The sequence below is a fragment of the Scyliorhinus torazame genome, chromosome 13, assembly GCF_047496885.1.
Source record: "Scyliorhinus torazame isolate Kashiwa2021f chromosome 13, sScyTor2.1, whole genome shotgun sequence".
NCBI lineage: Eukaryota > Metazoa > Chordata > Chondrichthyes > Carcharhiniformes > Scyliorhinidae > Scyliorhinus > Scyliorhinus torazame.
The window spans coordinates 219,333,087-219,347,506 of NC_092719.1; the positions used below are offsets into that span (position 1 = coordinate 219,333,087).

The following is a 14,420-nucleotide window of genomic DNA, read 5'->3' on the forward strand; positions in this document are numbered from 1 at the left end:
CGGATTGGAGGATTTCAAACATGGAAGTCTGGGAAAGATGGGGACAGATTTGAGAGGCAACAACATGTTCAGGGAGTTTGGAGAGGAAGGAGAGGTTGGAGATGGGATGGTAGTTTGCACACACAGTGGAATGAAGTGTTTATTTTTAGGAGAGTGGTGATGATGTCAGATTTAAATGAGTGGGGACAACACTCGAAGAGAGAGAACCATTTAAAATGTTGGCTAACATGGTGGGGGAGGTTAATTTAGTGGCAACAGGATCGAAGGAACAGGACACCGGCCTCATGGATAAAGAAAGAAAGAACAAAGAAAAGTACAGCACAGGAACAGGCCCTTCGGCCCTCCAAGCCCGTGCCGACCATGATGCCCTGACTAAAAGAAAAACTTCCAGCCCTTACTCGGTCCGTATCCCGCTATTTCCTCCCTATTCATGGACCCACCCAGATGCCTCTTAAATGTTGCTAATATGCCTTCTTCCACCACATCCTCTGGCAGTGCGTTCCAGGCACCCACCACTCTCTGTGTGAAAAACCTACCCCACACATCTCCCTTAAACTTTCCCCCTCTCACCCTGAACCTGTGCCCCCTTGTAATTGACACTTCCAGCCTTGGAAAAAGCCTCTGACTATCCACCCTCTCTATGCCTCTCAGAATTTTGTAGACCTCTATCTGGTCTCCCCTCAGCCTCCGTCTTTCCAGTGAAAACAATCCTAGTTTATTCAACCTCTCCCCATAGCCAACATACTCAAGACCAGGCAACATCCTGGCGAACCTTCTTTGCACTCTCTCCAAAGCTTCCACGTCCTTCTGATAATGTGGTGACCAGAACTGCACGCAATACTCCAAATGCGGCCTAACCAAGGTTTTATATAGCTGCAACATGATTTCCCAACTCCTGTACTCAGTGCCCCGACTGATGAAGGCAAGCATGCCATATGCCTTCTTAATCACCTTGGTCACTGTGTTGCCACTTTTCTGGAATTGTGGACCTGCACGCCCAGATCCCTCTGTATATTAATGTTCCTGAGGGTTCTGCCATTTACGGTATAATTCATACCTAGATTTGATCCTCCAAAATTCATCACCTCGCATTTGTCCGGATTAAACACCATCTGCCATTTCTGTGCCCAAGTCTCCAATCTATCCATCCTGTTGTATCCTCTGACAATCCTCAGCATTATCAGCAACTCCGCCAATCTTTGTGTCATCCGCAAACTTAATAATCAGATCACCCACATTTTGCTCCAGATCATTTATATACACTATAAATAACAGAGGTCCCAGCACTGATCCCTGAAGAACACCATTAGCTACAGATCTCCATTCTGAAAAACATCCTTCCACTGCTACTCTCTGTCTTCTATAACCAAGCCATTTCTGTATCCATCCAGCCAGCCCACCCCAAATCCCATGTGATTTTTGTTTTTGTACCAGTCTGCCATAAAGAACAAAGAAGAACAAAGAAATGTACAGCACAGGAACAGGCCCTTCGGCCCTCCAAGCCCGTGCCGACCATACTGCCCGACTAAACTACAATCTTCTACACTTCCTGGGTCCGTATCCTTCTATTCCCATCCTATTCATATATTTGTCAAGATGCCCCTTAAATGTCCCTATCGTCCCTGCTTCCACTAACTCCTCCGGTAGTGAGTTCCAGGCACCCACTACCCTCTGCGTAAAAAACTTGCCTCGTACATCTACTCTAAACCTTGCCCCTCTCACCTTAAACCTATGCCCCCTAGTAATTGACCCCTCTACCCTGGGGAAAAGCCTCTGACTATCCACTCTGTCTATGCCCCTCATAATTTTGTATACCTCTATCAGGTCGCCCCTCAACCTCCTTCGTTCCAGTGAGAACAAACCGAGTTTATTCAATCGCTCCTCATAGCTTATGCCCTCCATACCAGGCAACATTCTGGTAAATCTCTTCTGCACCCTCTCTAAAGCCTCCACATCCTTCTGGTAGTGTGGCGACCAGAATTGAACACTATACTCCAAGTGTGGCCTAACTAAGGTTCTATACAGCTGCAACATGACTTGCCAATTCTTATACTCAATGCCCCGGCCAATGAAGGCAAGCATGCCGTATGCCTTCTTGACTACCTTCTCCACCTGTGTTGCCCCTTTCAATGACCTGTGGACCTGTACTCCTAGATCTCTTTGACTTTCAATACTCTTGAGGGTTCTACCATTCACTGTATATTCCCTACCTGCATTAGCCCTTCCAAAATGCATTACCTCACATTTGTCCGGATTAAACTCCATCTGCCACCTCTCCGCCCAAGTCTCCAGACAATCTAAATCCTGCTGTATCCTCAGACAGTCCTCATCGCTATCCGCAATTCCACCAACCTTTGTGTCGTCTGCAAACTTACTAATCAGACCAGTTACATTTTCCTCCAAATCATTTATATATACTACAAACAGCAAAGGTCCCAGCACTGATCCCTGTGGAACACCACTGGTCACAGCCCTCCAATTAGAAAAGCATCCCTCCATTGCTACCCTCTGCCTTCTATGGCCTAGCCAGTTCTGTATCCACCTTGCCAGTTCACCCCTGATCCCGTGTGACTTCACCTTTTGTACTAGTCTACCATGAGGGACCTTGTCAAAGGCCTTACTGAAGTCCATATAGACAACATCTACTGCCCCTACCTGCATCAATCAGCTTAGTGACCTCCTCGAAAAACTCTATCAAATTAGTGAGATCCGACCTCCCCTTCACAAAACCGTGCTGCCTCTCACTAATACGTCCATTTGCTTCCAAATGGGAGTAGATCCTGTCTCGAAGAATTCTCTCCAGTAATTTCCCTACCACTGAAGTAAGGCTCACCGGCCTGTAGTTCCCGGGATTATCCTTGCTACCCTTCTTAAACAGAGAAACAACATTGGCTATTCTCCAGTCCTCTGGGACATCCCCTGAAGACAGCGAGGATCCAAATATTTCTGTCAAGGCCTCAGCAATTTCCTCTCCAGCCTCCTTCAGTATTCTGGGGTAGATCCCATCAGGCCCTGGGGACTTATCTACCTTAATATTTTTTAAGACACCCAACACCTCGTCTTTTTGGATCACAATGTGACCCAGGCTATCTACACCCCCTTCTCCAGACTCAACATCTACCAATTCCTTCTCTTTGGTGAATACTGATGCAAAGTATTCATTTAGTACCTCGCCCATTTCCTCTGGCTCCACACATAGATTCCCTTGCCTATCCTTCAGTGGGCCAACCCTTTCCCTGGCTACCCTCTTGCTTTTCATGTACGTGTAAAAAGCCTTGGGATTTTCCTTAACCCTATTTGCCAATGACTTTTCGTGACCCCTTCTAGCCCTCCTGACTCCTTGCTTAAGTTCCTTCCTACTTTCCTTATATTCACACAGGCTTCGTCTGTTCCCAGCCTTTTAGCCCTGACAAATGCCTCCTTTTTCTTTTTGACGAGGCCTACAATATCACTCGTCATCCAAGGTTCCCGAAAATTGCCGTATTTATCTTTCTTCCTCACAGGAACATGCCTGTCCTGTATTCCTTTCAACTGACACTTGAAAGCCTCCCACATGTCAAACATCCGCCCCCAATCTATGTTCTTCAGTTCCCGCCTAATATTGTTATAATTAGCCTTCCCCCAATTTAGCACATTCATCCTCGGACCACTCTTATCCTTGTCCACCAGTACTTTAAAACTTACTGAATTGTGGTCACTGTTACCGAAATGCTCCCCTACTGAAACATCTACCACCTGGCCGGGCTCATTCCCCAATACCAGGTCCAGTACCGCCCCTTCCCTAGTTGGACTGTTTACATATTGTTTTAAGAAGCCCTCCTGGATGCTCCTTACAAACTCCGCCCCGTCTAAGCCCCTGGCACTAAGTGAGTCCCAGTCAATATTGGGGAAGTTGAAGTCTCCCATCACCACAACCCTGTTGTTTTTACTCTTTTCCAAAATCTGTCTACCTATCTGCTCCTCTATCTCCCGCTGGCTGTTGGGAGGCCTGTAGTATACCCCCAACATTGTGACTGCACCCTTCTTATTCCTGATCTCTACCCATATAGCCTCACTGCCCTCTGAGGTGTCCTCTCGCAGTATAGCTGTGATATTCTCCCGAACAAGTAGCGCAACTCCGCCTCCCCTTTTACATCCCCCTCTTTCCCGCCTGAAACATCTAAATCCTGGAACGTTTAGCTGCCAATCCTGCCCTTCCCTCAACCAGGTCTCTGTAATGGCAACAACATCATAGTTCCAAGTAGTAATCCAAGCTCTAAGTTCATCTGCCTTACCCGTAATGCTCCTTGCATTAAAACATATGCACTTCAGGCCACCAGACCCGCTGTGTTCAGCAACTTCTCCCCGTCTGCTCTGCCTCAGAGCCATACTGTCCCTATTCCCTAGTTCTCCCTCAATGCTCTCACCTTCTGACCTATTACTCCCGTGCCCACCCCCCTGCCATACTAGTTTAAACCCTCCCGTGTGACACTAGCAAACCTCGCGGCCAGGATATTTATGCCTCTCCGGTTTAGATGCAACCCGTCCATCTTATACAGGTCACACCTGCCCCGGAAGAGCTCCCAGTGGTCCAGATAACGGAAACCCTCCCTCCTACATCAGCTGTTTAGCCACGTGTTTGTCTGCTCTATCTTCCTATTTCTAGCCTCACTGGCACATGGCACAGGGAGTAATCCCAAGATTACAACCCTCAAGGTCCTGTCTTTTAACTTTCTGCCTAGCTCCCTGAACTCCTGCTGCAGGACTTCATGCCCCTTCCTGCCTATGTCGTTAGTACCAATATGTACAACGACCTCTGCCTGTTTGCCCTCCCCCTTCAGGATTCCCTCTACCCGTTCGGAGACATCCTGGACCCTGGCACCAGGGAGGCAACATACCGTCCTGGAGTCTCTTTCACGTCCACAGAAGCGCCTATCTGTGCCCCTGACTATAGAGTCCCCTATTACTATTACTCTTCTGCGCTTTGACCCTCCCTTCTGAACATCAGAGCCAGCCGTGGTGCCACTGCTCTGGCTGCTGCTGTTTTCCCCTGATAGGCTATCCCCCCCGACAGTATCCAAAGGGGTATATCTGTTCGAGAGGGGGACAACCACAGGGGATTCCTGCACTGACTGCCTGCCCTTTCTGGTGGTCACCCATTTCTCTGCCTGCACCTTGGGTGTGACCACATTTACATAACTGCGATCTATGACGCTTTCCACCACCTGCATGCTCCTAAGTGCATCCAATTGCTGCTCCAACCGAACCATGCGGTCTGTGAGGAGCTGCAGTTGGGTGCACTTTCTGCAGATGAAGCCATCCGGGACGCTGGAAGCCTCCCGGACCTGCCACATCTCACAGTCAGAGCACAGCACCCCTCTAACTGACATTGCGTCAATTAATTAAAATTAAAATTTGTCTTTTTTTTTTAATACTTTTTTTAAAATTGCAAAGTTACTGTCAACTATCTGTTTCCTAGCACTAGATTTCTAATAGAAATGCGATAGCTAACTATAATACTCTCCGATCTCTGGTTTAGATATCCTCTAAATTATAATTAAGTTATTATGTTTAATTAGTTCCCAAATACTCAAATTTTTAAAAAAATTTAGGTTAGAATCCCAACCAGAAACTCTGGCCACAGCTTTTCTGTGATGTCACTTCAGTTTCCCCCCGACACGCCATGTGGGACCTTGTCAAACACCTCACTAAAGTCCATATAAACTACAGCCACAGCCCTTCCCTCATCAATTTTCTTTGTCACCCCTTCAAGAAACTCAATCAAGTTGGTGTGCTCAGACAGGGTTGATGACACAAACTGGGTGGGATTGTAATTTGTTACTATCCCACCTATTTTAATGTCATCTGAAAATTTGGCTCCAGTACCTTCTATCCTGAGTCGTTAATCTAAGTCATTAATACACGTTGTAAATAGTTGGGGCCTGAGGACCGAATCCTGTGGCACCCCACTAGTTACATCTTGCCAACCAGAAAAAGACGCATTTTTCCCCACTCTCTCTGCCCTCTTTCAGGTAGCCAGTCTTCTATCCAAGCTAATAAATTAACCCAATCCCATGTGATCTTATCTTGTGCATTCGCCTTTTGTGAGACACCTTATCAGATGCCTTCTGGAAGTCCAGATATAGTACATCTACAGGATGCCCATTATCCACTTATTATAGAATTTACAGTGCAGAAGGAGGCCATTCGGCCCATTGAGTCTGCACCGTCTCTTGGAAAGAGCACCCCACCCAAGGCCAACACCGCCACCCTATCCCCACAACTCAGTAACCCCACCCAACACTAAGGGCAATTTTGGACACTAAGGGCAATTTATCATGGCCAATCCACCTAACCTGCACATCTTTGGACTGTGGGAGGAAACCGGAGCACCCGGAGGAAACCCACGCACACACGGGGAGGATGTGCAGACTCCGCACAGACAATGACCCAAGCCGGGAATCGAACCTGGGACCCTGGAGCTGTGAAGCAATTGTGCTATCCACAAGGCTACCGTGCTGCCTCAGTTACATCTTCAAAGGTTTGTTACATCTTCAAAGAACTGTAGGAAATTATTCAAACACGGTTGACCCTCCATAAGACCATGCTGACTCTGATGGATCGCGATTTGACTTTCCAAATGTCCTGTTATTACTTCCTGAACAAAGGATTCTCACAATTTCTCAATGACTAACTGGTCTATAGTTTACTACTTTCTGCCTTGCTTATCTTTTTGAATAAGATCGTTACATTAGCATTTTTCCAATCCACTGAGATCTTTGCGACATACGGGGAATTTTAGAATATTGTAACCAATGGCTCCATTGTGGGATGGTATTTGTGTCCACCATGAAAACTGAGGCAAAATATTGATTTAGCGTCTCTGCCGCTTCTGTTCTCCACACTATTAATTCCCCGGTCTCAGCCGCCAAGGGACCATCATTCACTTTAGCTACTCTCTCCCCTTTTATATACTTACAGAAGCTTTTTGTTGACTTGTTTATATTTTGTGCTAGTTTTCGTTCATAATTTACCTTTGCATTTTTCATTACTGCAGTTCTTTAACACTCAGTCTTGTCTCACAGGTGAAAGGCCAACGATCGAGCCAAGTGACGGAAGCCCAAATGTGCTGCAAAGTGTTAGCACTGAACTGTTGATGCCGGAGGTTGGTGACTTGTCTGTGAGCCCCCCACCCCTCATTGAAGTGATATTGAGGAACATTAGGGTGGAATCCGTAGTGGCGAGCGAGGTGAGTGCATGGGAAATGAGTCGAGTGCCCATGGCAGTGTCACCACAAAGTGTATAGGGTCCGCAGCACACTCCTCCAATGCTGAGCTCCTCCTGTGTCACACATATGCAGGATGTTTCTTTCTCTGAACCCTCAGAGATCCTTTCACTGACCACAGGAAACAGCATTTGACATCGACCCTCTTCACTGAATTCAGGGTTATTCAGTATAGGGTTGCATCGGATATACCACACAAAAACATGCCATTCAGCCCATCCAGTTCATGCTAGTGTTAATGCTGCACCTCCTCCCATCTTTCATCAGTCAACTCTATCGGTTAGACTGTTTCCTTTGGAGAAGAGACGATTGAGAGGTGATTTGATTGAGATTCCAAATCATTAAGGGTCTGGACACAATGGATAGAGAGAAATTATTTCCATTGGTAGAAGGATTGAGGACAAGAAGACACAGGTGTAACATTGTTAAGACACCCTGGGCTAGCGCTCGGTCAATTCCAGCCCCCTTTGACCCAGAGTCGCAACAAAAGTGAATTAGCCAATAATTCTGTTAAAGTTTTCGAGGTATTTGGCCCCAGACTGCTCCAATAGCTTACAGACACAAGATTTGTAACTGAAACACAATAATTGTTTATTTATAACAAGAAATGAGTTAAAACATGCAATATTTAATGACCTACTAATCTACTACTTTCCCCTTTGACCGTCCTACCCTCTACCCTGCAAAATTAAAGTGACTGGGATTGGGGGATGTGTATTGAGGTGGATAGAAAACTGGTTGGCAGCGAAGAAACTAAGAGTAGGAATTAATGGGTCCTTTTTAAATTGGCAGGCAGTAACTAGTGGGGTATCACAGGGATCGGTGCTGGGACCCCAGTTATTCACAATATGTATTATAATAATAATAATTGCTTAATAATTGCTAAGTAGGCTTCAATGAAGTTACTGTGAAAAGCCCCTAGTTGCCACATTCCGGCGCCTGTTCGGGGAGGCTGGTACAGGAATTGAACCGGCGCTGCTGGCCTTGTTCTGCATTACAAGCCAGCTGTTTAGTCCACTGTGCTAAACCGGCCCTCTCAAATTAATGATTTGGATGAGGGAACAAAATGTAACATCTCAAAGTTTGCAGATGATACCAAGTTGGGTGGGAGGGTGAATTGTGACGAGGATGCAGAGATTCTACAGCATGACCTGGACAGGTTGGGAGAGTGGGCAAATCAATGGCAGATGCAGTGTAATTTGGATAAGTGTGAGGTTATTCACTTTGGAAGCAAAAACAGGAAGGCCGATTACAAACTGAATGGTTGTACATTGGGAGAGGGGCATGTGCAGCGGGACCTGGGTGTCCTTGTGCACCAGTCGCTGAAGGTAAGCATGCAGGTGCAGCAGGCGGTAAAGAAGGCTAATGGTATGTTGGCCTTCATTGTGAGAGGTTTCGAGTATAGAAGCAGGGTTGTGTTGCTGCAATTATACAGGGCCTTGGTGAGGCCACACCTGGAGTATTGTGGGCAGTTTTGGTCTCCTTCTCTGAGGAAGGATGTTCTTGCTCTCGAGGGAGTGCAGCGAAGGTTTACCAGACTGATTCCAGGGATGGCGGGACTGACATATGAGGAGAGATTGACTAAGTTGGGATTGTTCTCGCTGGAGTTCAGAAGAATGAGGGGGGATCTCAGGGAGACTTATAAAATTCTAACAGGACTAGACAGGGTAGATGCAGGGAAGATGTTATCAATGATGGGTGTGTCCAGAATTAAGGGTCACAGTCTGAGGATTCAGGGTAAACCATTTTGGACAGAGATAAGGAGACATTTCTTCACACAAAGAGTGGTGAGCCTGTGGAATTCATTACCACAGGAAGCAGCTGAAACGTTGAATATATTCAAGAGGCGGCTGGATATAGCACTTGGGGAGAGTGGGATCAAAGGCTATGGGGAGAAAGCAGGATTAGACTATTGAGTTGGATGATCAGCCATGATGGTGATGAATGGCGGAGCAGGCTCGAAGGGCCGAATGGCCTCCTCCTGCTCCTATCCTCGATGTATCTATGTACCCAAACACACACAAGATAGTTGCACACATAAGAAAGGAAAGGGGTAAAATGATGGAGGATTAAAATATGCGAGGGATGAATTCTCATTGCTGATGTTGAAGTCTTTGTATCTCCTCAGGACATGGAGAGTTGAAAACCATGACTTGGATTGGGTCTTCTGGTATGTGCGTTCAGTCAGAACTCGCAAGAGGTATGGTCAGAGTGCTCCAATTGTCAGATTTTTAAAGCGGTTTTCAAACAATCCAGTTTGCCTGCAGCTGGGGCTGGTCCCGTTCTTCCTGCAAGTTTAACTGGCTGTGGATAGCGAGAGAAAGGCCTTTGTTTCAGGATCTTCACTCTACAAAATGGAGCCTGGTCTGAGTTTGGCAGAACATTACAGAACGCCAGCACCAATCATCATCGAGAGCCAGTCAAGTCCATGGAAACCAAAGTAGCCAATTGGCTGCCAGCCAAGTCCAATAAAATATGTAATCACTGGGCCAGACCAAATAGCACATCTGCCGGAGGGGTGTCCTGAGGTCAGACCAAATAGCACCCCGCCTGGGGGTGGGGGAGGGGGGCACATTTTGTTAAAAAATTAATATGCGGGGTGGCATTGTGGCACAGTGGTTAGCACTGCAGTCTCACGGCGCCGAGGTCCCAGGTTCGATCCCGGCTCTGGGTCACTGTCCGTGTGGAGTTTGCACATTCTCCCCGTGTCTGCGTGGGTCTCACACCCACAACCCAAAGATGCGCAGGCTGGGTGGATTGGCCACGTTAAATTGCCCCTTAATTGGAAAAAAAATATTTGGACGCTCTAAATTTATATTTAAAATAAAATTAATATGCAGTCCAGATATAAAAGATATAACAGTCAAGATAACAAAAAAATAAAGGGAGTACACAAAGGGAAATCAGATTTGTATACGAGGATCCTTACAACATAATTGCGAAAATAAGTAGTGGACACTTGAGGAGAAACATTTTCACACAGCGAGTGGTTAGGATCTGGAATGTACTGTCTGTGAGTGTGGTGGAGACAGATTCACACAGCGAGTGGTTAGGACCTGGACTGTACTGTCTGTGAGTGTGGTGGAGACAGATTCACACAGCGAGTGGTTAGGATCTGGAATGTACTGTCTGTGAGTGTGGTGGAGGCAGATTCACACAGCGAGTGGTTAGGATCTGGAATGTACTGTCTGTGAGTGTGGTGGAGACAGATTCACACAGCGAGTGGTTAGGATCCGCAATGTACTGTCTGTGTGTGTGGTGGAGGCAGATTCACACAGCGAGTGGTTAGGATCTGGAATGTACTGTCTGTGAGTGTGGTGGAGGCAGATTCACACAGCGAGTGGTTAGGATCTGGAATGTACTGTCTGTGAGTGTGGTGGAGACAGATTCACACAGCGAGTGGTTAGGATCTGGAATGTACTGTCTGAGAGTGTGGTGGAGACAGATTCACACAGCGAGTGGTTAGGATCTGGAATGTACTGTCTGTGAGTGTGGTGGAGGCAGATTCACACAGCGAGTGGTTAGGATCTGGAATGTTCTGTCTGTGTGTGGTGGAGACAGATTCACACAGCGAGTGGTTAGGATACGGAATGTACTGTCTGTGAGTGTGGTGGAGGCAGATTCACACAGCGAGTGGTTAGGATCCGGAATGTACTGTCTGTGAGTGTGGTGGAGACAGATTCACACAGCGAGTGGTTAGGATCTGGAATGTTTTGTCTGTGAGTGTGGTGGAGACAGATTCACACAGCGAGTGGTTAGGATCTGGAATGTACTGTCTGTGAGTCTGGTGGAGGCAGATTCACACAGCGAGTGGTTAGGATCTGGAATGTACTGTCCGTGAGTGTGGTGGAGGCAGATTCACACAGCGAGTGGTTAGGATCTGGAATGTACTGTCTGTGAGTGTGGTGGAGGCAGATTCACACAGCGAGTGGTTAGGATCTGGAATGTACTGTCTGTGAGTGTGGTGGAGGCAGATTCACACAGCGAGTGGTTAGGATCTGGAATGTACTGTCTGTGAGTGTGGTGGAGGCAGATTCACACAGCGAGTGGTTAGGATCTGGAATGTACTGTCTGTGAGTGTGGTGGAGACAGATTCACAGCGAGTGGTTAGGATCTGGAATGTACTGTCTGTGAGTGTGGTGGAGACAGCGACAATCGAGGCTTTCAAAATGGACGTGGATCATTATCTGAAAAGGAAAAATGTGCAGGGTAAGCGAGAGGAGTTGAGGGAATGGCCCAAGGTGAGTTGCTCATTGGGAGAGCTGGTGCAGATACAATGGGCAGAACGGCCAATCCCTGGCTGGAACAATCGTGCTGTCTGGGCACGCACTGCCTCAGTATCTGCAGAGTCGGGAAGCATACTGAACACTCTAATTATAGAGTCATGAAAAATGAAATGAAATGAAATGAAAATCGCTAATTGTCACAAGTAGGCTTCAAATGAAGTTACTGTGAAAAGCCCCTAGTCGCCACATTCCGGCGCCTGTTCGGGGAGGCTGTTACGGGAATTGAACCGTGCTGCTGGCCTGCCTTGGTCTGCTTTCAAAGACAGCGATTTAGCCCTGTGCTAAACAGCTGTTACCGTGCTATCCTAAACCGTCAGCTTTTATACAGCTCCTTCATAACCCCCCTGCTCTTATATCCTGTTCCTCGGTTAATAAAGGCAAATACCATTTATACCTTCTTAACCTCCTTATCTACCTGCCCTGCTATCTGCAGGGATCTAAGAACAGGAACAGCAAGGTCTGTCTGGTCCTCTGGACGTCCTCGTGTCTGAACGTTCGATATGATTCCCACGTTCGTCCTCCCAAAATGCATCATCTCACACTTTTCAAGCAAAGCTGATGGCCCGAGAAATGTAACTCACCCCTCTCCCACAAACCTCACCATTCCAAGATTTAAATATGTCTTTTAGATCGTAGGAGATCGTAGATTCCCTACATGTCAGAGGGTCAGTACTGAGGGAGTGCTGCACTGTCAGAGGGTCAGCACTGAGGGAGTGCCGCACTGTCAGAGGGTCAGTACTGAGGGAGTGCCGCACTGTCAGAGGGTCAGTACTGAGGGAGTGCTGCACTGTCAGAGGGTCAGTACTGGGGGGAGTGCCGCACTGTCAGAGGGTCAGTACTGAGGGAGTGCCGCACTGTCAGAGGGTCAGTACTGGGGGAGTGCTGCACTGTCGGAGCGTCAGTACTGAGGGAGTGCCGCACTGTCAGAGGGTAAGTACTGAGGGAGTGCCGCACTGTCAGAGGGTCAGTACTGAGGGAGTGCTGCACTGTCAGAGGGTCAGTACTGGGGGGAGTGCCGCACTGTCAGAGGGTCAGTACTGAGGGAGTGCTGCACTGTCAGAGGTTCAGTACTGAGGGAGTGCCGCACTGTAAGAGGGTCAGTAGTGAGGGAATGCTGCACTGTCAGAGGGCCAGTGCTGAGGGAGTGCTGCACTGTCAGAGGGTCAGTACTGAGGGAGTGCTGCACTGTCAGAGGGTCAGAACTGAGGGAGTGCTGCACTGTCAGAGGGTCAGTACTGAGGGAGCGCCGCACTGTCAGAGGGTCAGTACTGAGGGAGTGCTGCATTGTCAGAGCGTCAGTACTGAGGGAGTGCTGCACTGTCAGAGGGGGAGTGCTGCACTGTCAGAGGGTCAGTGCTGAGGGAGTGCTGCACTGTCAGAGGGTCAGTACTGAGGGAGTGCTGCACTATCATAGGGTCAGTACTGAGGGAGTGCCGCACTGTCAGAGGGTCAGTACTGAGGGAGTGCTGCACTGTCAGAGGGTCAGTACTGAGGGAGTGCCGCACTGTCAGAGGGTCAGCATTGAGGGAGTGCCGCACTGTCAGAGGGTCAGTACTGAGGCAGTGCTGCACTGTCAGAGGGTCAGTACTGAGGGAGTGCTGCACTATCAGAGGGTCGGTACTGACGGAGTGCTGCACTGTCAGAAGGTGAGTACTGAGGGAGTGCTGCACTGTCAGAGGGTCAGTACTGAGGGAGTGCTGCACTGTCAGAGGGTCAGTACTGAGGGAGCGCCGCACTGTCAGAGGGTCAGTACTGAGGGAGTGCTGCATTGTCAGAGGGTCAGTACTGAGGGAGTGCCGCACTGTCAGAGGGTCAGTACTGAGGGAGTGCTGCACTGTCAGAGGGTCAGCACTGAGGGAGTGCCGCACTGCCAGAGGGTGAGTACTGAGGGAGTGCTGCATTGTCAGAGGGTCAGTACTGAGGGAGTGCCGCACTGTCAGAGGGTCAGTACTGAGGGGGCGTTGCACTGTCAGAGGGTCAGTACTGAGGGAGTGCTGCATTATCAGAGGATCAGTCAGTACAGAGGGAGTGCCGCACTGTCAGAGGGTCAGTATTGAGGGAGTGCTGCACTGTCAGAGGGTCAGTACTGAGGGAGTGCCGCACTGCCAGAGGGCCAGTACTGAGGGAGTGCTGCACTGTCAGAGGGTCAGTACTGAGGGAGTGCTGCATTGTCAGAGGGTCAGTACTGAGGGAGTGCTGCATTGTCAGAGGGTCAGTACTGAGGGAGTGCTGCACTGTCAGAGGGTCAGTACTGAGGGAGTGCCGCACTGTCAGAGGGTCAGTACTAAAGGGAATGCTGCACTGTCAGAGGGCCAGTGCTGATGGAGTGCTGCACTGTCAGAGGGTCAGTACTGAGGGAGTGCTGCACTATCAGAGGGTCAGTACTGAGGGAGTGCTGCACTGTCAGAGGGTCTGTACTGAGGGAGTGCTGCACTGTCAGAGGTTCAGTACTGAGGGAGTGCCGCACTGTCAGAGGGTCAGTACTGAGGGAATGCTGCACTGTCAGAGGGCCAGTGCTGAGGGAGGGCTGCACTATCATAGGGTCAGTACTGAGGGAGTCCCGCACTGTCAGAGGGTCAGTACTGAGGGAGTGCTGCACTGTCAGAGGGTCAGTACTGAGGGAGTGCCGCACTGTCAGAGGGTCAGTACTGAGGGAGTGCTGCACTGTCAGAGGGTCAGTACTGAGGGAGTGCCGCACTGTCAGAGGGTCAGCATTGAGGGAGTGCCGCACTGTCAGAGGGTCAGTACTGAGGGAGTGCTGCACTGTCAGAGGGTCAGTACTGAGGGAGTGCTGCACTATCAGAGGGTCGGTACTGACGGAGTGCTGCACTGTCAGAAGGTGAGTACTGACGGAGTGCTGCACTGTCAGC

At 48.7% G+C, this 14,420-nt stretch overlaps 1 protein-coding gene across 1 annotated transcript in view; it reads left to right on the forward strand.

Annotated features, from left to right (window-relative positions):
* The window catches only part of LOC140387644 (uncharacterized), a 152,824-nt gene that overhangs the window by 79,076 nt on the left and 59,328 nt on the right, over window positions 1–14,420 (forward strand). The window contains exon 6 of the mRNA XM_072470841.1: window positions 7,065–7,228. Within this exon, the coding sequence (XP_072326942.1) occupies window positions 7,065–7,228 (164 nt within the window). The remainder of the gene's footprint in view (window positions 1–7,064; window positions 7,229–14,420) is intronic.